The 19,378-nt window shown below is 44.9% G+C and overlaps 4 protein-coding genes across 4 annotated transcripts; 1 reads left to right on the top strand and 3 right to left on the bottom strand.

The window, feature by feature from the left end:
- LOC121053518 (E3 ubiquitin-protein ligase ATL6-like) lies at nt 1–1,120 on the top strand (the record flags this gene model as incomplete). Its single annotated transcript, XM_040520625.1, has 1 exon — nt 1–1,120. A coding segment is annotated over one exon (984 nt), but the record flags the coding sequence as incomplete, so codon positions are not given.
- A 4,984-nt stretch (nt 1,121–6,104) lies between these two features.
- On the bottom strand, nt 6,105–7,433 carry LOC102708592 (E3 ubiquitin-protein ligase ATL6-like). The gene has a single exon (XM_040521250.1). The coding sequence runs from the start codon at nt 7,266–7,268 to the stop codon at nt 6,273–6,275; it is 996 nt and encodes a 331-aa protein (XP_040377184.1). The 5' UTR covers nt 7,269–7,433; the 3' UTR covers nt 6,105–6,272.
- A 4,027-nt stretch (nt 7,434–11,460) lies between these two features.
- LOC102708872 (E3 ubiquitin-protein ligase RING1-like) lies at nt 11,461–12,669 on the bottom strand. Its single transcript, XM_015833667.2, has one exon. The coding sequence runs from the start codon at nt 12,628–12,630 to the stop codon at nt 11,590–11,592; it is 1,041 nt and encodes a 346-aa protein (XP_015689153.1). The 5' UTR covers nt 12,631–12,669; the 3' UTR covers nt 11,461–11,589.
- A 1,843-nt stretch (nt 12,670–14,512) lies between these two features.
- On the bottom strand, nt 14,513–18,806 carry LOC102702163 (probable bifunctional riboflavin biosynthesis protein RIBA 2, chloroplastic). The gene is made up of 8 exons (XM_006647343.3): nt 18,679–18,806; nt 18,340–18,424; nt 17,609–18,005; nt 17,301–17,522; nt 16,318–16,640; nt 15,782–15,911; nt 15,377–15,673; nt 14,513–15,022 (listed from the first exon to the last, which is right to left on the bottom strand). Exons 2-8 carry the CDS (start codon nt 18,390–18,392, stop codon nt 14,783–14,785), a joined length of 1,662 nt encoding a protein of 553 aa, XP_006647406.1. The 5' UTR covers nt 18,393–18,424; nt 18,679–18,806; the 3' UTR covers nt 14,513–14,782.
- Between the last annotated feature and the right edge of the window lie 572 nt (nt 18,807–19,378).

The following is a 19,378-nucleotide window of genomic DNA, read 5'->3' on the forward strand; positions in this document are numbered from 1 at the left end:
GTCGTCCTCCTCCTCGTCGTCGTAGGTGGTGGTTTCGACGTGGCCAACGCGCAGTCGTCTCCGCCGCCGCAGCCGGCCACGAGGACGGTCAGCCGCACCGTGTCCACCGTCATCACCGTCGCCATCGGCGTCTTCTTTGTCCTAGTCTTCATATGTGTGCTCGTCAACCAGTGCTGCGACTGCTCGACTGGTGCCGCCGGAGGGCAGGGACAGTCCGTGCTTCGACGCCGCCGTGGGCTCGACCCGGCGGCTGTGGCCGCGATCCCGGTCGTGCCGTACGCGGAGGTCAGGAAGCACAGGAGCGGCGGGCTGGAGTGCGCGGTGTGCCTCACCGCCTTCGACGACGCCGACGACCTCCGCCTGCTGCCGCGGTGCTCCCACGCGTTCCACCCCGACTGCATCGACCCCTGGCTCGAGGGCCACGTCACCTGCCCTCTGTGCCGCGCCAACCTGGAGAAGCAGCCGCCGGCGCCGTCGCCGTCGCCGTCCCCCGCCGTGGAGTTGTCCTCCTCGCTTGCGGAGGCGGAGCCGCAGACGCCTGAGGCCGCGGCGGTGCGGGCCGAGGTGGTGGAGGTGATCAGCGACGACGAAGAGGAGAGGAGGAGGGAGGAGGAGGAGGAGGCCGCGGAGCTCGAGAGGCTGCGCGCCGTGCGTCGGGCGGCGAGGATGCCGAGGTCGCACTCGACGGGCCACTCGCTGTGCACGCTGCCGGCGCGCGCGCCGGGGGACGCCGGTGACCACGAGAGGTTCACGGTGCGGCTGCCGCCGCACGTCCGGGAGGAGGTGCTCAGGTCGAGGCGTCTGCGTCACGCCACGAGCCTCGTCCTCGGCCCCAGGGCCGGCTCCAGCCGCGAGGGGAGCTCCAGGGGCGGGAGCTGGCACGGCGCGCGGCGGTGGCCGTCCTTCCTCGCGAGGACCGTGTCCTGGGCGCGGGGCGGCGTGGGAGCGGCGGACTCGAGCGCGAAGGGGACGGCCATGCCGTGATTGCGGTCGCTGTGTGATGAAAAATCGGCGAGTTTTGTAACAAAAGTTCTCTTTTTTTTTTGCAAAATTTACAAATGTGTTATTATAATTTTGAAAAGTTAGAGATACGTCATTAATATCTCAATGATATGTGGGATTCGTACGAGTCAATGACATGTGTGTCAGGATGACATATCTTTAATTTTATAGAATTATAATGACATTTGTACAATTTTTCCATTCTTAAGTAAAAAACAACAGGTTTGTTCTCGTGCGAACGCTGAAAGCCGTGTACATATATAGTTAGGGCCTGTTCGGTTTGTAGGTATTTCGGAAGAAAATCTCAAGTAATTGAACAGTTTTCTGTGTAGCATTATGAAGATGCCCTAGTTTGTTCAAATGTTCGCCATGTGAATTTATATATACATACACGCCGTGACAAATATGTTTTTAATGTTGTTCTGGTTCGGTTTTTTTTTTTTTGTGTTCGTGCTTCACAACCATTGGAATTATTCGTGTTCAGGTATTCTGATCAGCGTGATCTTAAAGCAGGAAACCTTGTCTTCCCCTTTTTCCCTTTATCCGCGTTATCAGCACAGTATTTGGTGCTTTTGATGAGATTGCAGAGCAACTTCACTAGCACTTGCTTTCTCTAGAATTGTTCTCACTTGAAAGATCCATGTGTATACTAGCAATGGATACGAAAACGAAATCTAGTGAACTAACGGAGGACGTGTAGTGATCGACTTTCTACGCGGTTGCGACATGTACATTATTCCTGCTGGACCGATTCATGGGCCTTAGCAGGACCAGATGTGTGGCCAGGATTGGACCTAGGCCCGTCCTGACAACCTGAAGCCCACCAAACCAATCTAGTAAGACAACAATATTTGGGGAGTAGTAAAAACATTCAATTTAATATATATATATATATATATATATTATTTTATATATATATATATATATATATATATATATATAGGAACGTATCAGGTGAAAACTAGGGAGCCTGTGCAACCTTGGAAACTCTGTATCACATCCATAGGATAAGCATCCGATGGCTAGGGACAGAGGTGGGCTAATTTTGCAAAAAACAGCCCGCCAGCCCCTTTGTCTGTTTTGCAAAACACCCCCTGTGCCATCCGCCTCCCATCACTTTTGCGCCCAAGTACCCCGTGCCTGTATCATCTCACCACGACTCGCAATCCAGTCATCGCCTCCCATCCGCCGCGCCGCCTCAGATCCAGCCACTGTCTCCAATCTAGCCGTGCCGCCTCATGAGCCTCACATTGGGCTTCGCCAGCCACGCGGTGGTGTTCGGAGGTGGTCTTGCTGGCGGTTGACAGGGAGATGTCCTCGGCGGTGGTGGAGCCACGGGCAGCAGCATGGAGCATCATCAGCAGCAGTGCTTCACCGGCAGCTGCGCATCGCCGGCAAAAAATGAGAAGGGGCTTCACTCCCAGCGATTACTAGGACTCATGAGTAGTGAGAGGCAACGTGATAGGTTCCTACAGGTCAGGCTCGATGTGCAGCAGGATGCTATTTTGTCACACATGTGCAGCAGGCACCCAAGGAAAGTCCTGAACAAAAGGCATCCTCGTTTGGGACTGTAATGCATGAACAAAAGGCTCTGCAATGGCAATTATGCCTCCTATGTAATGAACTTGTGTATGGAGCAGTGTCTGAAATTCATTGAAAAATTGTACCTCAGTTGCTTATATCAGAAAGCTCATATCATTGAAAATTCATACTGATTTTTTACTGATTCAGCAATGGTGCCTCATATGTAATGAACTTGTGTGTGAGATTGAAACAGTGAAACATACCAGAATGGTCATATCATTGCAAATTCATGCTGAATTTTTACAAGGTGTTTACGATCACTAAAACACTGAAACATTCATGTTGATTTTTTCAAGCACTGAAACATTGAAAAATCCATGCTATATAACTCACTGACACCATGAAAATTAGCACTGGTATAAAAAAATGTTTACAATCAGCCAACAACATTGTTTGGGCAATTCCGTGCATCATGATCCACTACTTGCTTGCATTTTCCACACTTGCGTTTTTTTGGTGCCGTCTTCTCCTTGCTCTTCTTAATTCTTTTGCATCGCCCTTTGGACTTGATATCATTTGGTGGATGTATCTTGACTTCATCTGGAATTTTGCTGCCAAGGAATGATTCAAACTCATCCTGTTTATTAACTATAGCAGCAGGAATAATCTTTTGGAGAGGTTCTTCAAGGTTGGATAAACTAGAATATAAAAACTCTATCCCTTGTTCAGAGTTCTTGGCCATTTGGATAAGATCTTCAAACTTGTTGCGTGAATCTGAAATTTTTTTCCGCGTTTCCACCTCCATAGGATCTTTAGCCTTTTCATCCAGAAGGTTACCTTCGTCGTCAAAAAATAGTTCTCTGTGAAATTAAAGATCCGATCAACACTATTGCACATAGAAAACAAAATAGTCATACAAACTCACCTTTTACATGTTTTCTCCCATCTCTTCATAATATAAATCGATGGTATCTCATTTTGCTTCTCGCCTCTAAGCACTTGAATGACATGACGGCACGGGATGCCATAGGACTCATATAATTTACACGAACACGTACCAAACATGTTTGACTTGTTCATCTGAACCACTCGTTCTTTTCCAGATAAGCTGCTGATGGTGACAGTTTTCATATCTTCAAACTCTGAAATTCCTTGAATAATGCAATGGTCTCTTGCAACTATGAGTTGTTCCTGAAACTTACTAAAAACTTCATGTGTATATATATCACTACATTGCTTCTCCATGGCCCATGGTGTCATCAATTTTGGATTGGTGTGAAGACTTGTATTGTCGGCTTTCAACTCCTCTTGGCGTTGGCACTCCAAAGCTATGTCAAACCTTAGCCAAAACTCAACAAATGTCAATTTTCGATGAATGAAACGGTTAAAAAAAGAATTTGCACTTTCCGATCGTGATGTAGTCCTAAGGATTCCCGCTAGAGGTATGTCCATAAAGTATGCCGGAATCCATGATTGCCGAATATCAAACTTTGTGGAAAACCATTCATTTCCAATGAGCCCATATTTTGCCATGATAGAATTCCATTGAGACTCAAAATCATCTGAATCCTCGGAGCCCCAAACACACTTGTGTAATCTATCCCAGAACTCACCATCCTGTCTTATGGAGGGCCCAACCTTCTCAGGTACCTTTTCCATGATATGCCACATGCAAAGTCTATGAATTGTATTTGGTAGAATCTGAGCAATAGCAGCCTTCATGCTTGCATCTTCATCTATTATGATTAGACGAGGTGCTACTCCCCCTGTAGCCTTAAGAAAGGTTTGAAACAACCATACAAATGACTCAATCTTTTCATCAGCCAAGAATGCTGCCCCAAGGAAAACACTTTGCAAGTGATGATTGACTCCAGTAAATGGCACAAACTTCATATTATATTGGTTAGTGGTATATGTTGAATCTACCGAAATCACATCACCAAAAACTCTACAGTTTTTCCTGCATATGGCATCTGCCCAAAAGACACGAACAAGTCGTCCTTGTTTATCCACCATAAACTCATAAAAGAAGGCAGGATTTACTTCCTTCTTTCGCTCAAGTTGTCCTACAAACATTTGTGCATCAGCATCCTTTATTTTGCTCCTCAGGTCACGGTAATAGTTCTGCAAATCCCTCAGTGTGCACCCAACATTATGAAATCCACCGTCACTGACTTGGAGAAGTCAAAATGCCTGGGACGTGCCAATGCTAGCCTTATGACAACTGAACAAAGTACTCTTTGCCCTCTCACTAACAGCACGGTTGGATCTTAGCAAGTGCCTCTTATCTGGCGACACAAAACCATGGCTGTGCTCCTCAACAATTGAAGATATTCGATACTTCTTGTCACTGCCAAGCTTGACAACAATATGTGCTTCACAGCCACATCTGGTTTCCATCACATTTGGTGTCTTTCTTTTTGTTTTTCCAGATTCATCAGTAACATCTTTCATGCTCTCCTTTCTGTACCCTTCCCTTGAACAGTAATACCGCTTGAATAATATTTCCTCATTTTGCTTCTTGTGCTGACCAACACGAACAGAGAAACCAGCTTCATGTGCATACGATTTGTAAAATTTCTCCACATCTGTAAGTGTATCAAATATCATTCCAACCATAGGCTTCAAATGTTCTTTGCAACTTTCTGCTATACTCGGAGAAGATGTTGGCTGTGGTGTACTTGGTTGTTCAAGGTGGGCTACAACTCCGGCGCCGATGGCATCAACGGTGATGACGGCATGATCCATGGCAGCGGCCTCACCGTAGGCAGAATCAACGGCGACTACAGGTTTACCGTCCACGGCAATGATCAGATTAATTTCTATCGAAGTCAAGATGCATGTCTTACAAGAGAAAATTACGACGACATGAAAGTCTTACCGGAGTTGATCAAATCATCCATGTCACCCTTGTGGGGCAGTACGTCCTTTCCTTGTGTAGGAGTCCATGGCGTCGCGGAAGAGGACTCCATGCCGACTCGCTGGCGTGCGGACTTGAGGGCCAGGTCGGCGGCGCCTCGTGTACGACGACAACATCCACTTACGGACGGCGGCGGCAACGACTCGCGAACGGGACGAGAGAAACGAAGAGGCGTGACTTTGGGACTGCACGGGAGAAACAAACCGGCAGCGTGCATGCTAGGGATTAGGGGGAGGGGTGATTTGCAAAAAAGCAAGATTAGTATGGCTAATAGCAGGCTGTTTTTTGCGAAATTAGCCCACCTCTGTCCCTAGCCATCGGATGCTCATCCTACGGATTTGATACAGAGTTTCCATGGTTGCACAGGCTCCCTAGTTTTCACCTGATACATTCCCTTTCATATTTATTTTTGAGAATAAAGCAATGCAAAACTTATATTCAAATCTGCACGATTTGGACAAGCCAATCTTTACTTTTTAAGATAAATTCATTGCAAAGCTTGTTTTCAACTCTACACCGTTTGGTCCCGTCACCATGCATAATAATAATAGTGATGTGTTTTTGGTAAATCGCGTGGAGAGACATTGTAGTTTTAGAAATAAGTTTTTGGGCAGTTTGTTTTTAAAAATAGATATTAAAAAGGCTTTAAAAATCCTAATTAACCTCAAATTGTAACTGAATTATGTTATCGTGGTCTCAACAAAATGGTGTGGTAAAGTAAAAGAAACTCTGCAAAATTACATTCCCGATCACGGATTAATCCCGGAGCAATCGACACTACCGAAATGAAGTGCAAAAACCAAAACTCATCCGCTATGATGGCGGATTAATTGCTCGCTCCTCCTCCCCTCGCCGACTCGTCGCGCCGCCGGTGAGGCGACCCGTCGGCCTTGCCGGACTTCCCCTCGTCGTCTCCCTTCCAGCCTGCTCCGGGGACGAAGAGCGACAGGAGCCTCGCCACGGCGGTCCGGACGGGCCCGGCGTCGTGGGCGCTCCCCTCCCTGACGCGCACGGACTCCACCGCGCTCGTCACGTGCCTCAGCCTGTGCGACATGAGGATCTCGAGGCGGACGTGCTCCGGCAGCCGCAGCGCGAATCGCTCCACCCCGCCGCCGCGTTCGTGCCCGGTCGAGTTGGACCGCGGCAGGGCCTGCCGCCCCGCCGCGCGCCGCATCCTCGCGAGGCACTGGGTCCTGGTCCTCTCGTCCGCCTCCTCGTTGGCGCCGGCGTCGCCGATCACCACCACCATCTCGTGAACCGGCGGCGACATGGTCTCCTGCTGCGGCAGCACAGGCGGGGGCGAGGGCGGGGGCGGGGGTGGGGGCGGCGGCGCGTCGAGGACGTTGGCGCGGCAGAGCGGGCAGGTGACGTGTTTCTCGAGCCATAGGCCGATGCACTCCGGATGGAACGCGTGCGGGCACGCCGGGAGGAGGCGGAGGGCGTCGTCGTCGTCGAACTCCAGGAGGCACACCGCGCACTCCAGCGCGTCGTCCCCGGTCCGGTGCTGCTTGACGTCCCGGTAGGACACCAGCGGCAGCGCCGCGATCTCCGCGGCGTCGAGTCCCGCCTTGCTGCCCCGGCGCGACCACTCCGACGATGACGTGTCCGCCAACGGCGGCTCCTCGTCGAGCGGCCGGAAGAGGCGGAGGCACGCGAACGCGAGGAGGACGACGAACACGGGGAAGAAGACGGCCATGAAGAAGGAGATGCTGATCACATCGGCGAAACCCAAGGATTCGTCGCTGCCAGTTCGCGGCGACTGCGCGGCGGCGCCGGGCGCGATCGCCAGCAAAACGGAGGCGGCGATGTAGGCGACGCCCATGACGACGCCGCCGCCGCCGCCTCTGCTAGGGTTTGGGGCTTAGGGGTTTCGGCTCGGCGCGGCTCGATGAGAATTTAGAGGCGAAGCCATTGCGTGAGAGACACTCCAGATCAGTGTTGCTTCCGTTGGAGATTTGTGCGCTCTCAAAAAAGTTAACTTGCAGCCTGTTCGTATCACCAATTTTAGCATCATTTGGAACTCGATTCTGGGAGAGTATTAATCGGATGAGTTGGCAAATTAACGTGCATGGCAAGATCCATCCCATATGCACATACAGCATGAGCTGCTTCATTAAAGTATATAAGTAATACTATCTTTATCCCATAATAATTTTATTTTTCGTTTTTCCCTATCCAACAATTAGTGACACATAAATTGTTATTTATATTTTATCATCTAGTAACAATAAAAATATTAATCGCAAAAAAAGTTCAAATAAGACGAAGAGTCAAAACATTATATAAAAAACTAAAAAATGAAGTTATTATAGGACGGAGACAGTAGTACATTTTTAGATAATGATATTCTTATCTTTTCACTTCTATTTATATGATTATAAGCTAAAATTTAAATTTTCAATCTTAAACTTAGAGTTGATTTTGGGATATTTTTATCATGGTTTCTTTTTCAGCATTTGTTTTCAAATCGGTAAGAACATGTATGTATAAAAATAATGTTTGTAAACTATTTTTTATAAATATTTTGTCTGGTTTTTTTCAGACAAAAAGCCAAAAAATAATATAGCCTAAGAGTATAATTTCTAATCACAAACATTTTAAAATATGGATATCAACATTTAAACATGTTGGAAGGAGTTTGGGCCCATGCGATTCGGTGCGCCTTCGTGGGTCAGGCCACGACAGTGGCGGCGAGACAAGACTTTCGTGTGCGAGTCGTGCACATGAAGACCGAACAAAAAACAACTGCCCATAAAGGAAAATATGTATTTTGCCTTTCTCTCACTATTGTCCATGTGCGATATTTTCACTCCTTTAATTACATAATCAGATAAAACATCTCTGTAAACTATTAATGTCGGTTCAATTTATCTTCTCTAACGCTATTTGTGGGTGATTTTATCTTATATAGCATCTATGTAATATCTACGTGGCATAAAGATCCAAGAAAATAAGATAAGTGGACCTATAGGCTATAGTTACATCAGATGGTAGCAAGTGGCCTCCATACCCAGACGGCGACACACACCAAGCGAAGGCAAGTCAATGGTGGAGAAGAAACAGTGGCTCATGACAGAGGTGGGACTCGCCAAGGAGAGGCAGGGCCTAATCTTTTATGTTACAATGTAATCTATGGACTCTATATCGAAAATTGTAGATTATTGGCCTTTTTTAGCATTATCCTAACAATAAAATAAGATGTTTGCCTATACACTCAGACTTCCTTCCTAATTGGCCTAGGGCCATTCTCAGTGAAAAATTCTATTGTATAGTTTTCAATAGTGTCATACCATCAAAATATATTTCAATGGTTGAATGAAACATGTAGAGCAATGCAAAATTTTACTTTATGGTTTTATAGGCTAACATATCACTTAAATGTTGCATCCAAGTGATCAATTGTAGTTCATTAGATGTGTGGAGATGAAACAAATTACTCTTGGTAGAGATTTTTCAAACTAGCTTCATGGTTTTGGTAACTATGTATATTATACCAATTTTCTTCCTTATGAAACTCAACTCATCTCCCTTAAGTTATAAGCCACGTCACTATTTTTACCTATACGATATGTTATTTAATGAGATTGAAACTTCTATAAGACCTCCATAAAGACTAGCCTAATAGTCCCCTTTGGTGCCATTGCTAACCTGGCCATTCGCTGGTATCCATATACATCCGTCATCTTTGTTCTTTTGAACTTCTTGTATTTCCAATTCTCGGCTGTAGTTGGTGTTACCAAGGGAACCTTGTCCACAATGTTCAATCCATAAGAGCACTCCCAATGCAGACTCTATCCATAGTTTCTATACCTCAAAGACTTCACACCAAGAAATCATGCTTCCCAATGCAAAGTTTTTTTATAGTAGTTTCTATAAATAAAGTACAGCACAAAGCTATCTGATTAGTCGTGGCATAGAAACCACACTGTCCTCCCCCAACGCGGCTATGGTGGTTTCTTTTGCCCTCGAACGGAACATGGAGTCCGTTTCTTATCAAGAAACGATTTCTTGGTTTTTCTCCCTCTCTCTTCAATATAACTATACTGCTATATCAGCAAAATATAATAAATAGATGAGTAAAAAATAGACTTAGAAACTAAGTAGAGTCTGCGTGGTAAGTGCTCTAACCCTTGATACCACCATACTTTACAGGGTTATTAGTGATGATCACGTAATATCTATAGAGCGGCAATACAAATGTCAGTAATCTATTAAATAAATGAAAATAATACCATGTTAATTCTTAAATTGCATCCCATGAAATGGTTTGCAACATCAAATTGATGACAAGAAAACAAAGCACTAAGCAACATGGCCGATGGCCAGCTCCATTAAAATAGAAAATAGATGTGTATTTCATATTTCAGTTGGAAAATTATTTTATTCCACCTAAAGTTGTGGATTGTATGCATCAGTTTCTGAACTGTAACAAGCAAAAAAAAAAGGTCTCATCCTGTCGCTGAAGCAACTTAAAACATGAGCTAAAAAAGGAGCACAGTCTAACCTGCACCCCTTAGGCCACCTCTAATAGGTATCTATAAGTTATCTATAAGATAAAAGCTATCTCTTAATCAAGGGATAGTCTCTTGCACATGTTTTAATGTCAAGTAAGAATGAATTATGGGGTCATTTATATTATGAGCTATTTACTAAGAGTCAGACCATTAAAGAAGTTATCTTTTAGAATACTTAAAGATAGTATACTATTGTATTATTGGAGGTGACCTCACCTCACAACGGCCAAGAAGAGAATAAACCTAGCCTCGCCCATGCACACTTGATCTAGGGTAGCAATATGATCATCTTTTCACCAAGGTTACCACCCCTCTCGATAGAATTGCAAATCTAAAAAGAATCTTAGCACAAAATCGATGGCCCAACACCTCGATCGTTGAAGAATAAAAATACGGCTTCTCGCCTATGTGTATGTGATCTTTCGTTCATGAAATATAAAAGATTATATGATTCTCTAGCAGCAGCAATTTAATAGTATAGATGATGCAATTAACTACTTTTAATTTTAAAATTAAAAGGTAAGATGATAAATTTATATGTTTTTTCTAAAAAAGATATCGTTCATACTTAACCAACACAAATACAAAGCAAATGGGTAGACAGTTTTTTCTTCGAGTAGGTGGGTAAGAAAAGAATGCGTATAAAAGTCTAAGGAGATAAGGACAAATCATAGAAACAACGCAAAAGATAGTATCTACACTGCTATAAAGATGCAGTTGTGGTGGTGGGTCCGCTATCTAACCCACCATCAACTTTCTCCTATTTTTGGAAGAAAAAGTAAGTAAGACATATATATCAAACTATTTTTATTAACTTTACTTTAATAACATACCAATGATATTATTTTAATAAAATTCTATTGCAACATATAAACGATATGCTAGTTATCGAAAACAACCGTATATAAATAATAAGCTAATATGACCCAAATGCTAAAGATCATGTGGTAATTAAGCTAATCAAATTGATGTGTGATGTGAACCAACATATATACTGATTTAATTTCTTGTCTCCTTGGTTCACCAGATTGGCCGCACATTTGGTGGTTTGCTCTCTTCTTCTTAATATTTCACATGAACAAACCAAGAGTCAACCGGAATAATTGTACAAGGCTTGGACATCACACACCGCTTTCCATAGAGAGCCTCGCAACACTCGCGGTTGACTGGCTAGCACCTACCACCAGGTCGTTCTGAACAGTAATATTTTATATCCATAAACCTCACAAAATTCTCTGCCAGGTGCACTCGTGAATACCAGAGCATCCGTACGCGTCGCAAGAGGTACGATATACATCCTATCTCATGTTCAGGTCAAAACTGATTATTGTCAGATTAAGGGTAAAAGCGACTACTTGTGAGAATATGATTAAACAATGAAATGAAATTAATATCACACTTACACCTGAGCTAATTAGTGATTGGCATCCTACAACAAGCATGTTTAAGTTCGTCCTCTGCAATTGCAACGAACAGAACACAAGAAATAGAGCAGGAATGTAAGGAAAAAGCAACTCCAGATGAAAGTTTATTTGTTCAGATCTGACACTGTAAGATGTGCAACCTCTCTTTTTCAATCTACAACTGTACACCAATTCCTTTTTTTTTTTTTACCTTTTTTCCGCGAGATCACAACGGCAGCATCGAGCTGGAGGAGCGGCTATGCCGCGCGGCGAGAGATCGCCGGCCGCCGCCGGACAAAGACCTCGTCATGTGTTGCGAACGGCCGGAGCCCGATGACGTCTTGCACCAAGGCGCTGCGTCACCGCTCCCCTGCTTCTCTTTGCTGCTCTGCTCGTCTTCCTGTTCCTGAGCCTCCTCTGGTGACACCGGCGGCGAGGCCATAGAAGCTACGCGCCGAAAATTCTGGGCACGGGAGGCCGGGCTCCGGTGCGGTGGCTCCGGCGAGCTGGGCTGGTCGCGTCGATCAATTTCTATCCGAAGCTCGTGCTGCTGGCCTGGGTTTTCGTGGTCCGCGGTTTCATCGGTGGGGCTCGGGTCTTGGTCGGTGGCTGTGCCGCCGTTAGCGCCGGCGGCAGGTGGGACGTGTTCCCCTCCGTCGTCGTCGCCGTCCTGGCCCTCGGCGGGGTGCAGGACGTCGGCGCGGCAGAGCGGGCAGTTGACGTGGGCGCGGAGCCAGGCGTCGATGCAGGGGACGTGGAACGCGTGGCCGCACTTGGGCAGCAGGCGGAGGAGCTCGCCGTCCCGGAACTCGCCGAGGCAGACGGAGCAGTCGGTGGCGCCGAGCATGCCGGCCCCGGCGCGGTACCGCGTGAGGGCGATGGACTCGATCGCAGCCTCGTCGAGCCCGACGGTCCGGATGTGCCACGCGTGGTGCAGGACCTCCTCCTCCTCCGCCTCCCCCCCGGCGCCCACCCCGTTGGCCTCCGGCGCAGCCGGAGGGGGGCCTCCTCCCGCTGCAGCTGCAGGGGGGTCCGTTAGGAGCGCCTCCCGCCGCAGCCGCTGTCGTCGCCTGCGGCGGATGAAGCAGTAGACGGAGAAGGCGAGGAGCACGACGAAGAGCACGGACGCGGCGGTGACGAGCGTGATCACCACGCGGCGGTGGTGGCCATTAGAGGAAGGAGCAGGCGGGCAGTCGTCCTTGCAGCCGCCGTCCGGCCCCGGTTTCGGTGGCTCGGGCGGTTTCGAAGGCAGCGGCGGCGGCGGCATCTTGGCCTCTGGGTGGAGGTGGAGCAAAGCAGCCGTAAAAAAAATTCTCAAGAGAGAAAACGAGGCGCGCAGCAGCAGGGTGAAGGGGGGAGTGGGTGGGCGAGGTGGCGTGGCCGGTGGAGTCAAGTGTCGTCGCGCGGTGCGCGTGGAGAAAAAAGACGCGCGCGGTGGCGTCACCACGGCCGCGTTGTGCTTGCCCTTTTTCCGGGCGTTTTCGGTTGGCCCAGCCGCGGGGCGGCGGTGACGGACGGAGGCTCGGTCGGGATGGTTGGTGAACGCGGTCGGTCTGCGGTCACTCTGACGAGTACTGGCCTCTGTTCGAATTTTTGTCAGCTACTATAAGGGCAAGTATAACTGTCGTTGGAGACAGCGCTTTTCTTAAAAAAACCCTCGGCCTGCCCTGCAGCCGGCTATCCCGTCTGCTCATCAAGAGATGGCGATGGCTCGTGTTCCAGGGCAGGCCGGCCATCCCGTCTGCTCATCAAGAGATGGCGATGGCTCGTGTTCTAAGATAGAAGAGATGTGATCAGCAGTGTTGTATAGTTCTTATAGACAATAAAATTTTAATAATTTATTTATAGTTGATGTTAACTACAAAAAACATTAAATACCATATAGATAACGAAATAGACTTTGAGTTGTATGCCATTTCTTTTTAACTGTCTATATGATAAATTCGAAATGTTTAGAGACAACCACCGTCCGTGGGTTAAACATGCTCTAAGTCCAATCTCAATATGAGTTTCATGGTCAATAAAAGAATGTCATGTAGGCATTTTTGATGATGTGATAAAGTATTAATGAAGAGATAGATAAAATGAGTTTTATAGAAATGAAATCTTTTGTGCACTGTTACCTAGACAGCTTGTGTTTTGCATGTAACCTAGAAAACAACAATAGATGAAGCTATGCATTGAGAGAAGGGTGTTTTATTCTAGTTTCAAACTTTTTAGATGTCAGGTAATCGTATCCATAAAACTTACATTGAGAATGGCCAAATAGCAAGTTCAATAGTATAGCTAACTAATAGCTCTAATTCATTTATAGTTAATCTAATAGTCAATTCATACAATAGCTATCTATAAAACATATACTACCATATCCCACGTATCATACACACACTGTGTCTTAGTATCCGTGCTGCAGCTAACTATAAATTACACTGTCTTAGAGTCCGTGCTACAGCTAACTATAGGTACGAGACAAGAGAGGAGAGAGAAGAGGAGTGAGCTACTAATTTATAGCCAGTTACAGCATATACTCTAATACACAATATATGTATGACATGTGGAACACTATGATATATTGTATGAGTTAACTATTAGATTAGATATAGATAAATTGAAGCTAGTTAGCTATACTATTGAACCCTTATAATCTGCTATTGTAGCCTGCTCTAATGTAATAGCGGATGCTCCTGTTCCAACAAGAAAAACACAGGCACAGCCAAACAAAAGAGCAGAGCGGTTCTGTTAAAAGGAAAAAAAAGAGCAGAGGGATTCATCTTTTAGGTTTTTTTTTTAAAAAAAAAGACCGAATAACATATTTATAAATAAAAAATAATTTATAAATAGAACTTTTATATACATGTTCATATCGATCTAGAGCCAAGGCTGTAAAATAAACTTTTACGAAAAAAATCTTAAAATCAACTCTAAATTAAAAATTAAAAATTAAAATTTTGGCAAAACATAAACGATAGGGTTATAAGATGATAGTGTACTGCTGCAGCCTATTATCACAAAGGTAAAGCATATTGACAGCAGGCATGGATCGTTTGACAAACTCTGGCAGCATGCATCGCGCTACAACAATAGTGTGGGGATGCAAGGCATCCCAGAACAAAAAAATTCAATATCGGGGGTTAGATTCATATATTGCATTGGATCTGAATCGACATTTTTATCCCCAGGCTTTTCAATTCAGGTATGACCTGTAGTCTGTACCCGGTAGGGAGCAGTTTATGTAGATATTTACAGTAATAACTCAGTTGTGTGGCTGTGGATTACAACAAATAAAGGGAATAACTTTATTATTGTAGTCTTTCAACCTACAGTCAGCTAAAAAATTTGATTCACCTGCAACATGTGTGTAGAATAATTTGACAAATTCCACCGATTGGGATGTAAGTGTAAACCAGAGTCCAATTGGCCTAATGGTCCCCTTTGGCACCATTGCTGCCCGTCGGATGGCTAGCCTGGCCATTGGCAAATCCATATACATGCCCCATCTTTGTTCTTTTCGTTTCCAGGTATTTTCGATTCTCGGTTGTAATTGGAGTTACCAAGGGAACCCTGCCCACAATGCTCAATCCGTAACCCTTGAGACCACCATACTTTGCAGGGTTATTAGTCATTAACTTCATTGAACGAACCCCCAGATCACGTAATATCTACAGGGCAGCAGTACAAATGTTAGTAATGTATTAAATATGAAAGGCATGCAATTCTTAAAATTGACCAACATTTATATTCATGCCAAGGATGGAAAGCGCTAAGCAAGATAGTCATGTAAATTACAGTAGAAAATATATTGTATTTTAGTTGGGAATTATGTCTATTCCATCTAGAGTTGTGGGTTATATGCACCAGTTTCTTAAGAGCAAGCATAGGAATAGTTCAGCTTGTCACTGGAAGCTAGTTGAAACATGAGCTACAAGAAACATATAAAAACCCACATGGTCCTGTATGCCGCCGGTGTATAAGCAGGGTATGACATTTTCTTTTCTTAGACCATTAGTTCTTACCTGTGCACCAATACCATATTCCCGTGAGTCCACAGGCAGTCCTAGTTCTTCGTTAGCCTCCACAGTGTCACGCCCATCATCTTGCAGGTTATAAGCACGGAGTTTGTGGCCGAGACCAATGCCCCTCCCTTCATGTCCACGAAGATAAACTAGTACACCCCTTCCAGCCTTCTCAATCATCTCCATTGCCATCGCAAGCTGGTCACCACAATCACATCTTGCTGACCCAAAAATGTCCCCTGTGAGGCATTCAGAATGCACCCTCACTAAAATATCTTGTCCATCTCCAATCTCCCCCTGTTAGCAATTGAATGAGTGACTTGGTAATCAGGCTTATGACACATAAAAAACCTGATTCAACAGATAATTCCTACATAAGTATTTTATGATACTTCAGCAACTTACTTTCACCATTGCAATATGCTCTATTCCATCAATAATAGATCTGTAGCAGTAAGCACGTACATTACCCCATCTCAAAGGTAATCGTGCAACAGATGCACGTTCAACTAGCCTATCTCTTTTTCTCCTATATCTGCAGAACAGAGAAAAAAACTCTCAGCACACCAACTAGCATCATTTCAGTAGCACAGAGGAATACCAAATTGGCAGGGGCAAGCACACTTGCAAACATAGGGGCTATTACAATCAACACAACTCAGGATTGTTTTGTGGCATCAAATAGGATAAAAGATCAGATGGCAAAAAAATTGTGACAGATTAACTAATTGCAAGAAAGATCATTTACAATTCCATGTCAGATCTGTTCAAACCTAGGACATCAAGAATTTCAAGGAGAAAAGTAATATCATTTATATGTTACGACTGATAGAAACTATTCATGATCAATTGGGCAAATTGGTTAAGTAATAATTCATCAATATATATCTTAGTTACAGCACATGAAGCATTAGGAGCTCAGGTTTGTGGACTAGACTCACCTAATCAAGTCAGCAATGGATATAATCTTCAAATTCTCCCTTTCAGCAAATACGCGCAGCTTTGGTAGGCGAGCCATGGACCCATCCTCATCCACAATCTCACATAAGACAGCAGCAGGAGGTAACCCTGCTAGCACAGCAAGATCTACAGATGCTTCAGTGTGACCAGCGCGTTTCAGAACACCACCCTCCCTGTACTTCAGAGGGAAAATATGACCAGGTCGATTGAAGTCTGAAGGCTTAGAGTCAGGAGAAGCAAGAGTCATAACTGTCTTTGCCCTATCCTTTGCGGATACCCCAGTTGTTGTTCCCTCTTTAGCATCCTATAAGCCAAAAGCAGATGAATTTCAACTTGGTACCACATAGAAATCATCAAGGAAATTTTGTTCAGCACAAACTAACAAGGTAGGGATGTTACTCTTTCATTAGGAGAACATTTTAAAGAACATAAGGTTTTCTTGGGTTAAGTACTGGTCAGCATTTGATGCATAGTAACAATTAAGAAAGGAGCAATAGCCATGTTTTACATACAAAACCAGGCTAAGACGCCTTAACACCAAACCCATCATGAGTTGCTCAGAAAGACTCCACAGTGACTGCGAGGAATGATTACACTCTATTACGGCAATCAAGTTGTAGAGCTCAAATCTAATTATCTAAGGAAAACAGTTAATATTTTAGTAAAGTCAAATCACTGGTTTAATACAACTTGTTTTTCACCCTTGTTTGTTTTTTGGAGAAAGCCACATATAAAAGGAAATGCACACCTCATGCTGTCACATCATTAATTTTTAAAACTAAAAAAGTGAAGAACGATTTTTTTTTGAGTTAAATTTTGGCCTTTTGCAGATGAAACTGGCGGTAAAGTGAATAAGCATACATATGCATGCATTTGACAGTTAATCAAAATTTACAATCCGTATATATTCATAATATTTCATTTTAGTGGTGGCAAAAGAAAGAGAATAAGAATGACAGCATACCACTGTAACAGTGAATGCAGTACAGAGCTTTTCCTCATTTTCCTTTGTTGCAACCATCAAAGGAAGGTTCAATCTTTCAAGGTCCTCCTCTTTCATGCTAACACACACGATTCCTGTGCCATATCTTACAACAAACGCCATGGCCTCTGGGGTAACCAAAGAAGCAGCCATTATAAGATCTCCCTCATTTTCTCTTGATTCATCGTCAACAACAATAACAAGCTACAAGAGCAATCTTGTGTCAGGAGAATGCCATAACACACAAAAAGATAAAACATGGAACAAGTAAGTGGTTAGCATATACTGACTTTTCCTTGTTGAATGTCCTTGATGGCCTCAGAAATAGATGAGAAGCCCTCAGTTGGGTTATCCAAATCTAGTTCAGTGTCTTCGTCCTCATCTGAAAACATGTCCGCAACACGTGCCAAACCAACATGACTGATTTCCGGCACAATAACGGAATCCGTTGGGAGGATAGAATCAGCAGTTGTATGGTCCTGGCCGCGAACAGAAGTGCTCTTCGGTACCAGTGCGTTATCATTCCCTGAGTAACCGTCGCCTGGAAAAGCACCATCCCTTTTCAAGGATGCTGCTACCCTCAAGCTCTTACATTTCACACTGGCATTATTTGAATTTGCGATTGCTAAGAAGGAAATTGATCCCTTTGCTTCCTTGGAGACTGCACCGCCTTTCAGGAACTGCACTCTGCATTTGTACAGGCAAGTAAGAATCAATCAGATTCAGCAATTCATATATGTATATATTTAAATATTCCCCTAAAAAAACAGATTCTTATTAAAACGGAACGAGTAAACTTCAGTAATTTTACAGTCATTCCACCATAGTTCATTCATAGCGGTCTCCGGCAAGGTTGGTACGACCGGATTGACTGTACGTTTCGCAAAAGGAGGATGGACAAAGGATTGCAACTGTAATATCTTGTTCGTCCATTCAACAGCTTGCTCGTTACTACTATAGTATGAAAGAATCCGAAAGTCGCAGATAGCGTAGTAGTAGGAGCAGAAGGCGGAGCACTCACGGGTGGCCCCGGAGGGCGGCGACGGATGAAGACGGCGGCGTAATCGACGCCATCCCGACGCTCCCCTCCAATCGAACACGCAGCCCTGCAATCAACACCACAACAGGGAGCAACACAACTCAGCATCATCCAACCACACATGAAAAAAACACGCAAAATCTCCAAACAAACAAACAAAAAACAGAGAAGAGATTGAAACTAAAAAAAAAAAGCCGCGGCTGGCCGCAACGCTAAGATCTGGAACAGGCCCGAAACCGAGCCGGCCGGAGCCAGCCGGCGAGCGTTAGGTCCCCCAGAGACCGGGCCGGGAGGAGGATCGGGACGGATGGAATGCCTCACCTCCGTACGCGCGGGCCTCTCCCTCTCCCCCGCCTCCTTCCCTCCTCCGGCGGCGAGGCGGGCGAACTGGATGCGTTCGGAAGTTGGGGTTTCGGTGGCGGTTTGGGTGATTGATTAGGGATGGGGTTGGTGTGGGGGTGTGGGAAAAAGAGGGCGAGGCGGAGCGCGTAATTTTATAAGCGCAGCACGGCCACCGGCGCAGGTTCGCGGTGGTCTCGTTCTCGTTCTCGTTCTCGTGTTGGGTTGTGTTACGGCTAGAGTCCTGGGCGGGTTCGCGACTCTGCGCCCGGATCCGCTACAGCATGTGGGTTGGGGTAGACGATATCGATTTTCTTTCAGGGGACTGTCTAAAGTCAGCAGCAAACTCTCCCCTCGTTTTTTTAATGCTTATATTTATAAGTTAAAACTTAAATATTTAACTTTAAGTTTGGAGAGACTTTTAGATTTTTTATAATAGTTTATCTTTTAGCCTTTACTTTTAAATCGCTAAGAATATTCATGTAAAAACCTTTAAATCGCTAAATTTATATAAAAGTTTTATTCACGAATTAATTTTCATTTGTATATCGTTTGCTTATTCATGGAATAAGTGAAAAGATGGGTACGTCCGTTGCATTGACTAAATTTTTATCTTAAAAGTTAGGGTATCATGACAAGTAAAAACTTCCTAATAATGATCAACGGATTGTGCGACAGACTG

Source organism: Oryza brachyantha, chromosome 2 (genome assembly GCF_000231095.2).
Source record: "Oryza brachyantha chromosome 2, ObraRS2, whole genome shotgun sequence".
Lineage (NCBI taxonomy): Eukaryota > Viridiplantae > Streptophyta > Magnoliopsida > Poales > Poaceae > Oryza > Oryza brachyantha.

Coding starts and splice junctions, on each gene's coding strand:
- LOC102708592 (XM_040521250.1), bottom strand. CDS start 7,268: ATGGGCGTCGCCTACATCGCCGCCTCCGTTTTGCTGGCGATCGCGCCC.
- LOC102708872 (XM_015833667.2), bottom strand. CDS start 12,630: ATGCCGCCGCCGCCGCTGCCTTCGAAACCGCCCGAGCCACCGAAACCG.
- LOC102702163 (XM_006647343.3), bottom strand. CDS start 18,392: ATGGCGTCGATTACGCCGCCGTCTTCATCCGTCGCCGCCCTCCGGGGC. Junction 15,912..16,317: donor TCCATTGCTGACTTGATTAG/GTGAGTCTAGTC, acceptor TCTGTTCTGCAG/ATATAGGAGAAAAAGAGATA. Junction 15,023..15,376: donor AATATGGTATTGGTGCACAG/GTAAGAACTAAT, acceptor GCTGCCCTGTAG/ATATTACGTGATCTGGGGGT.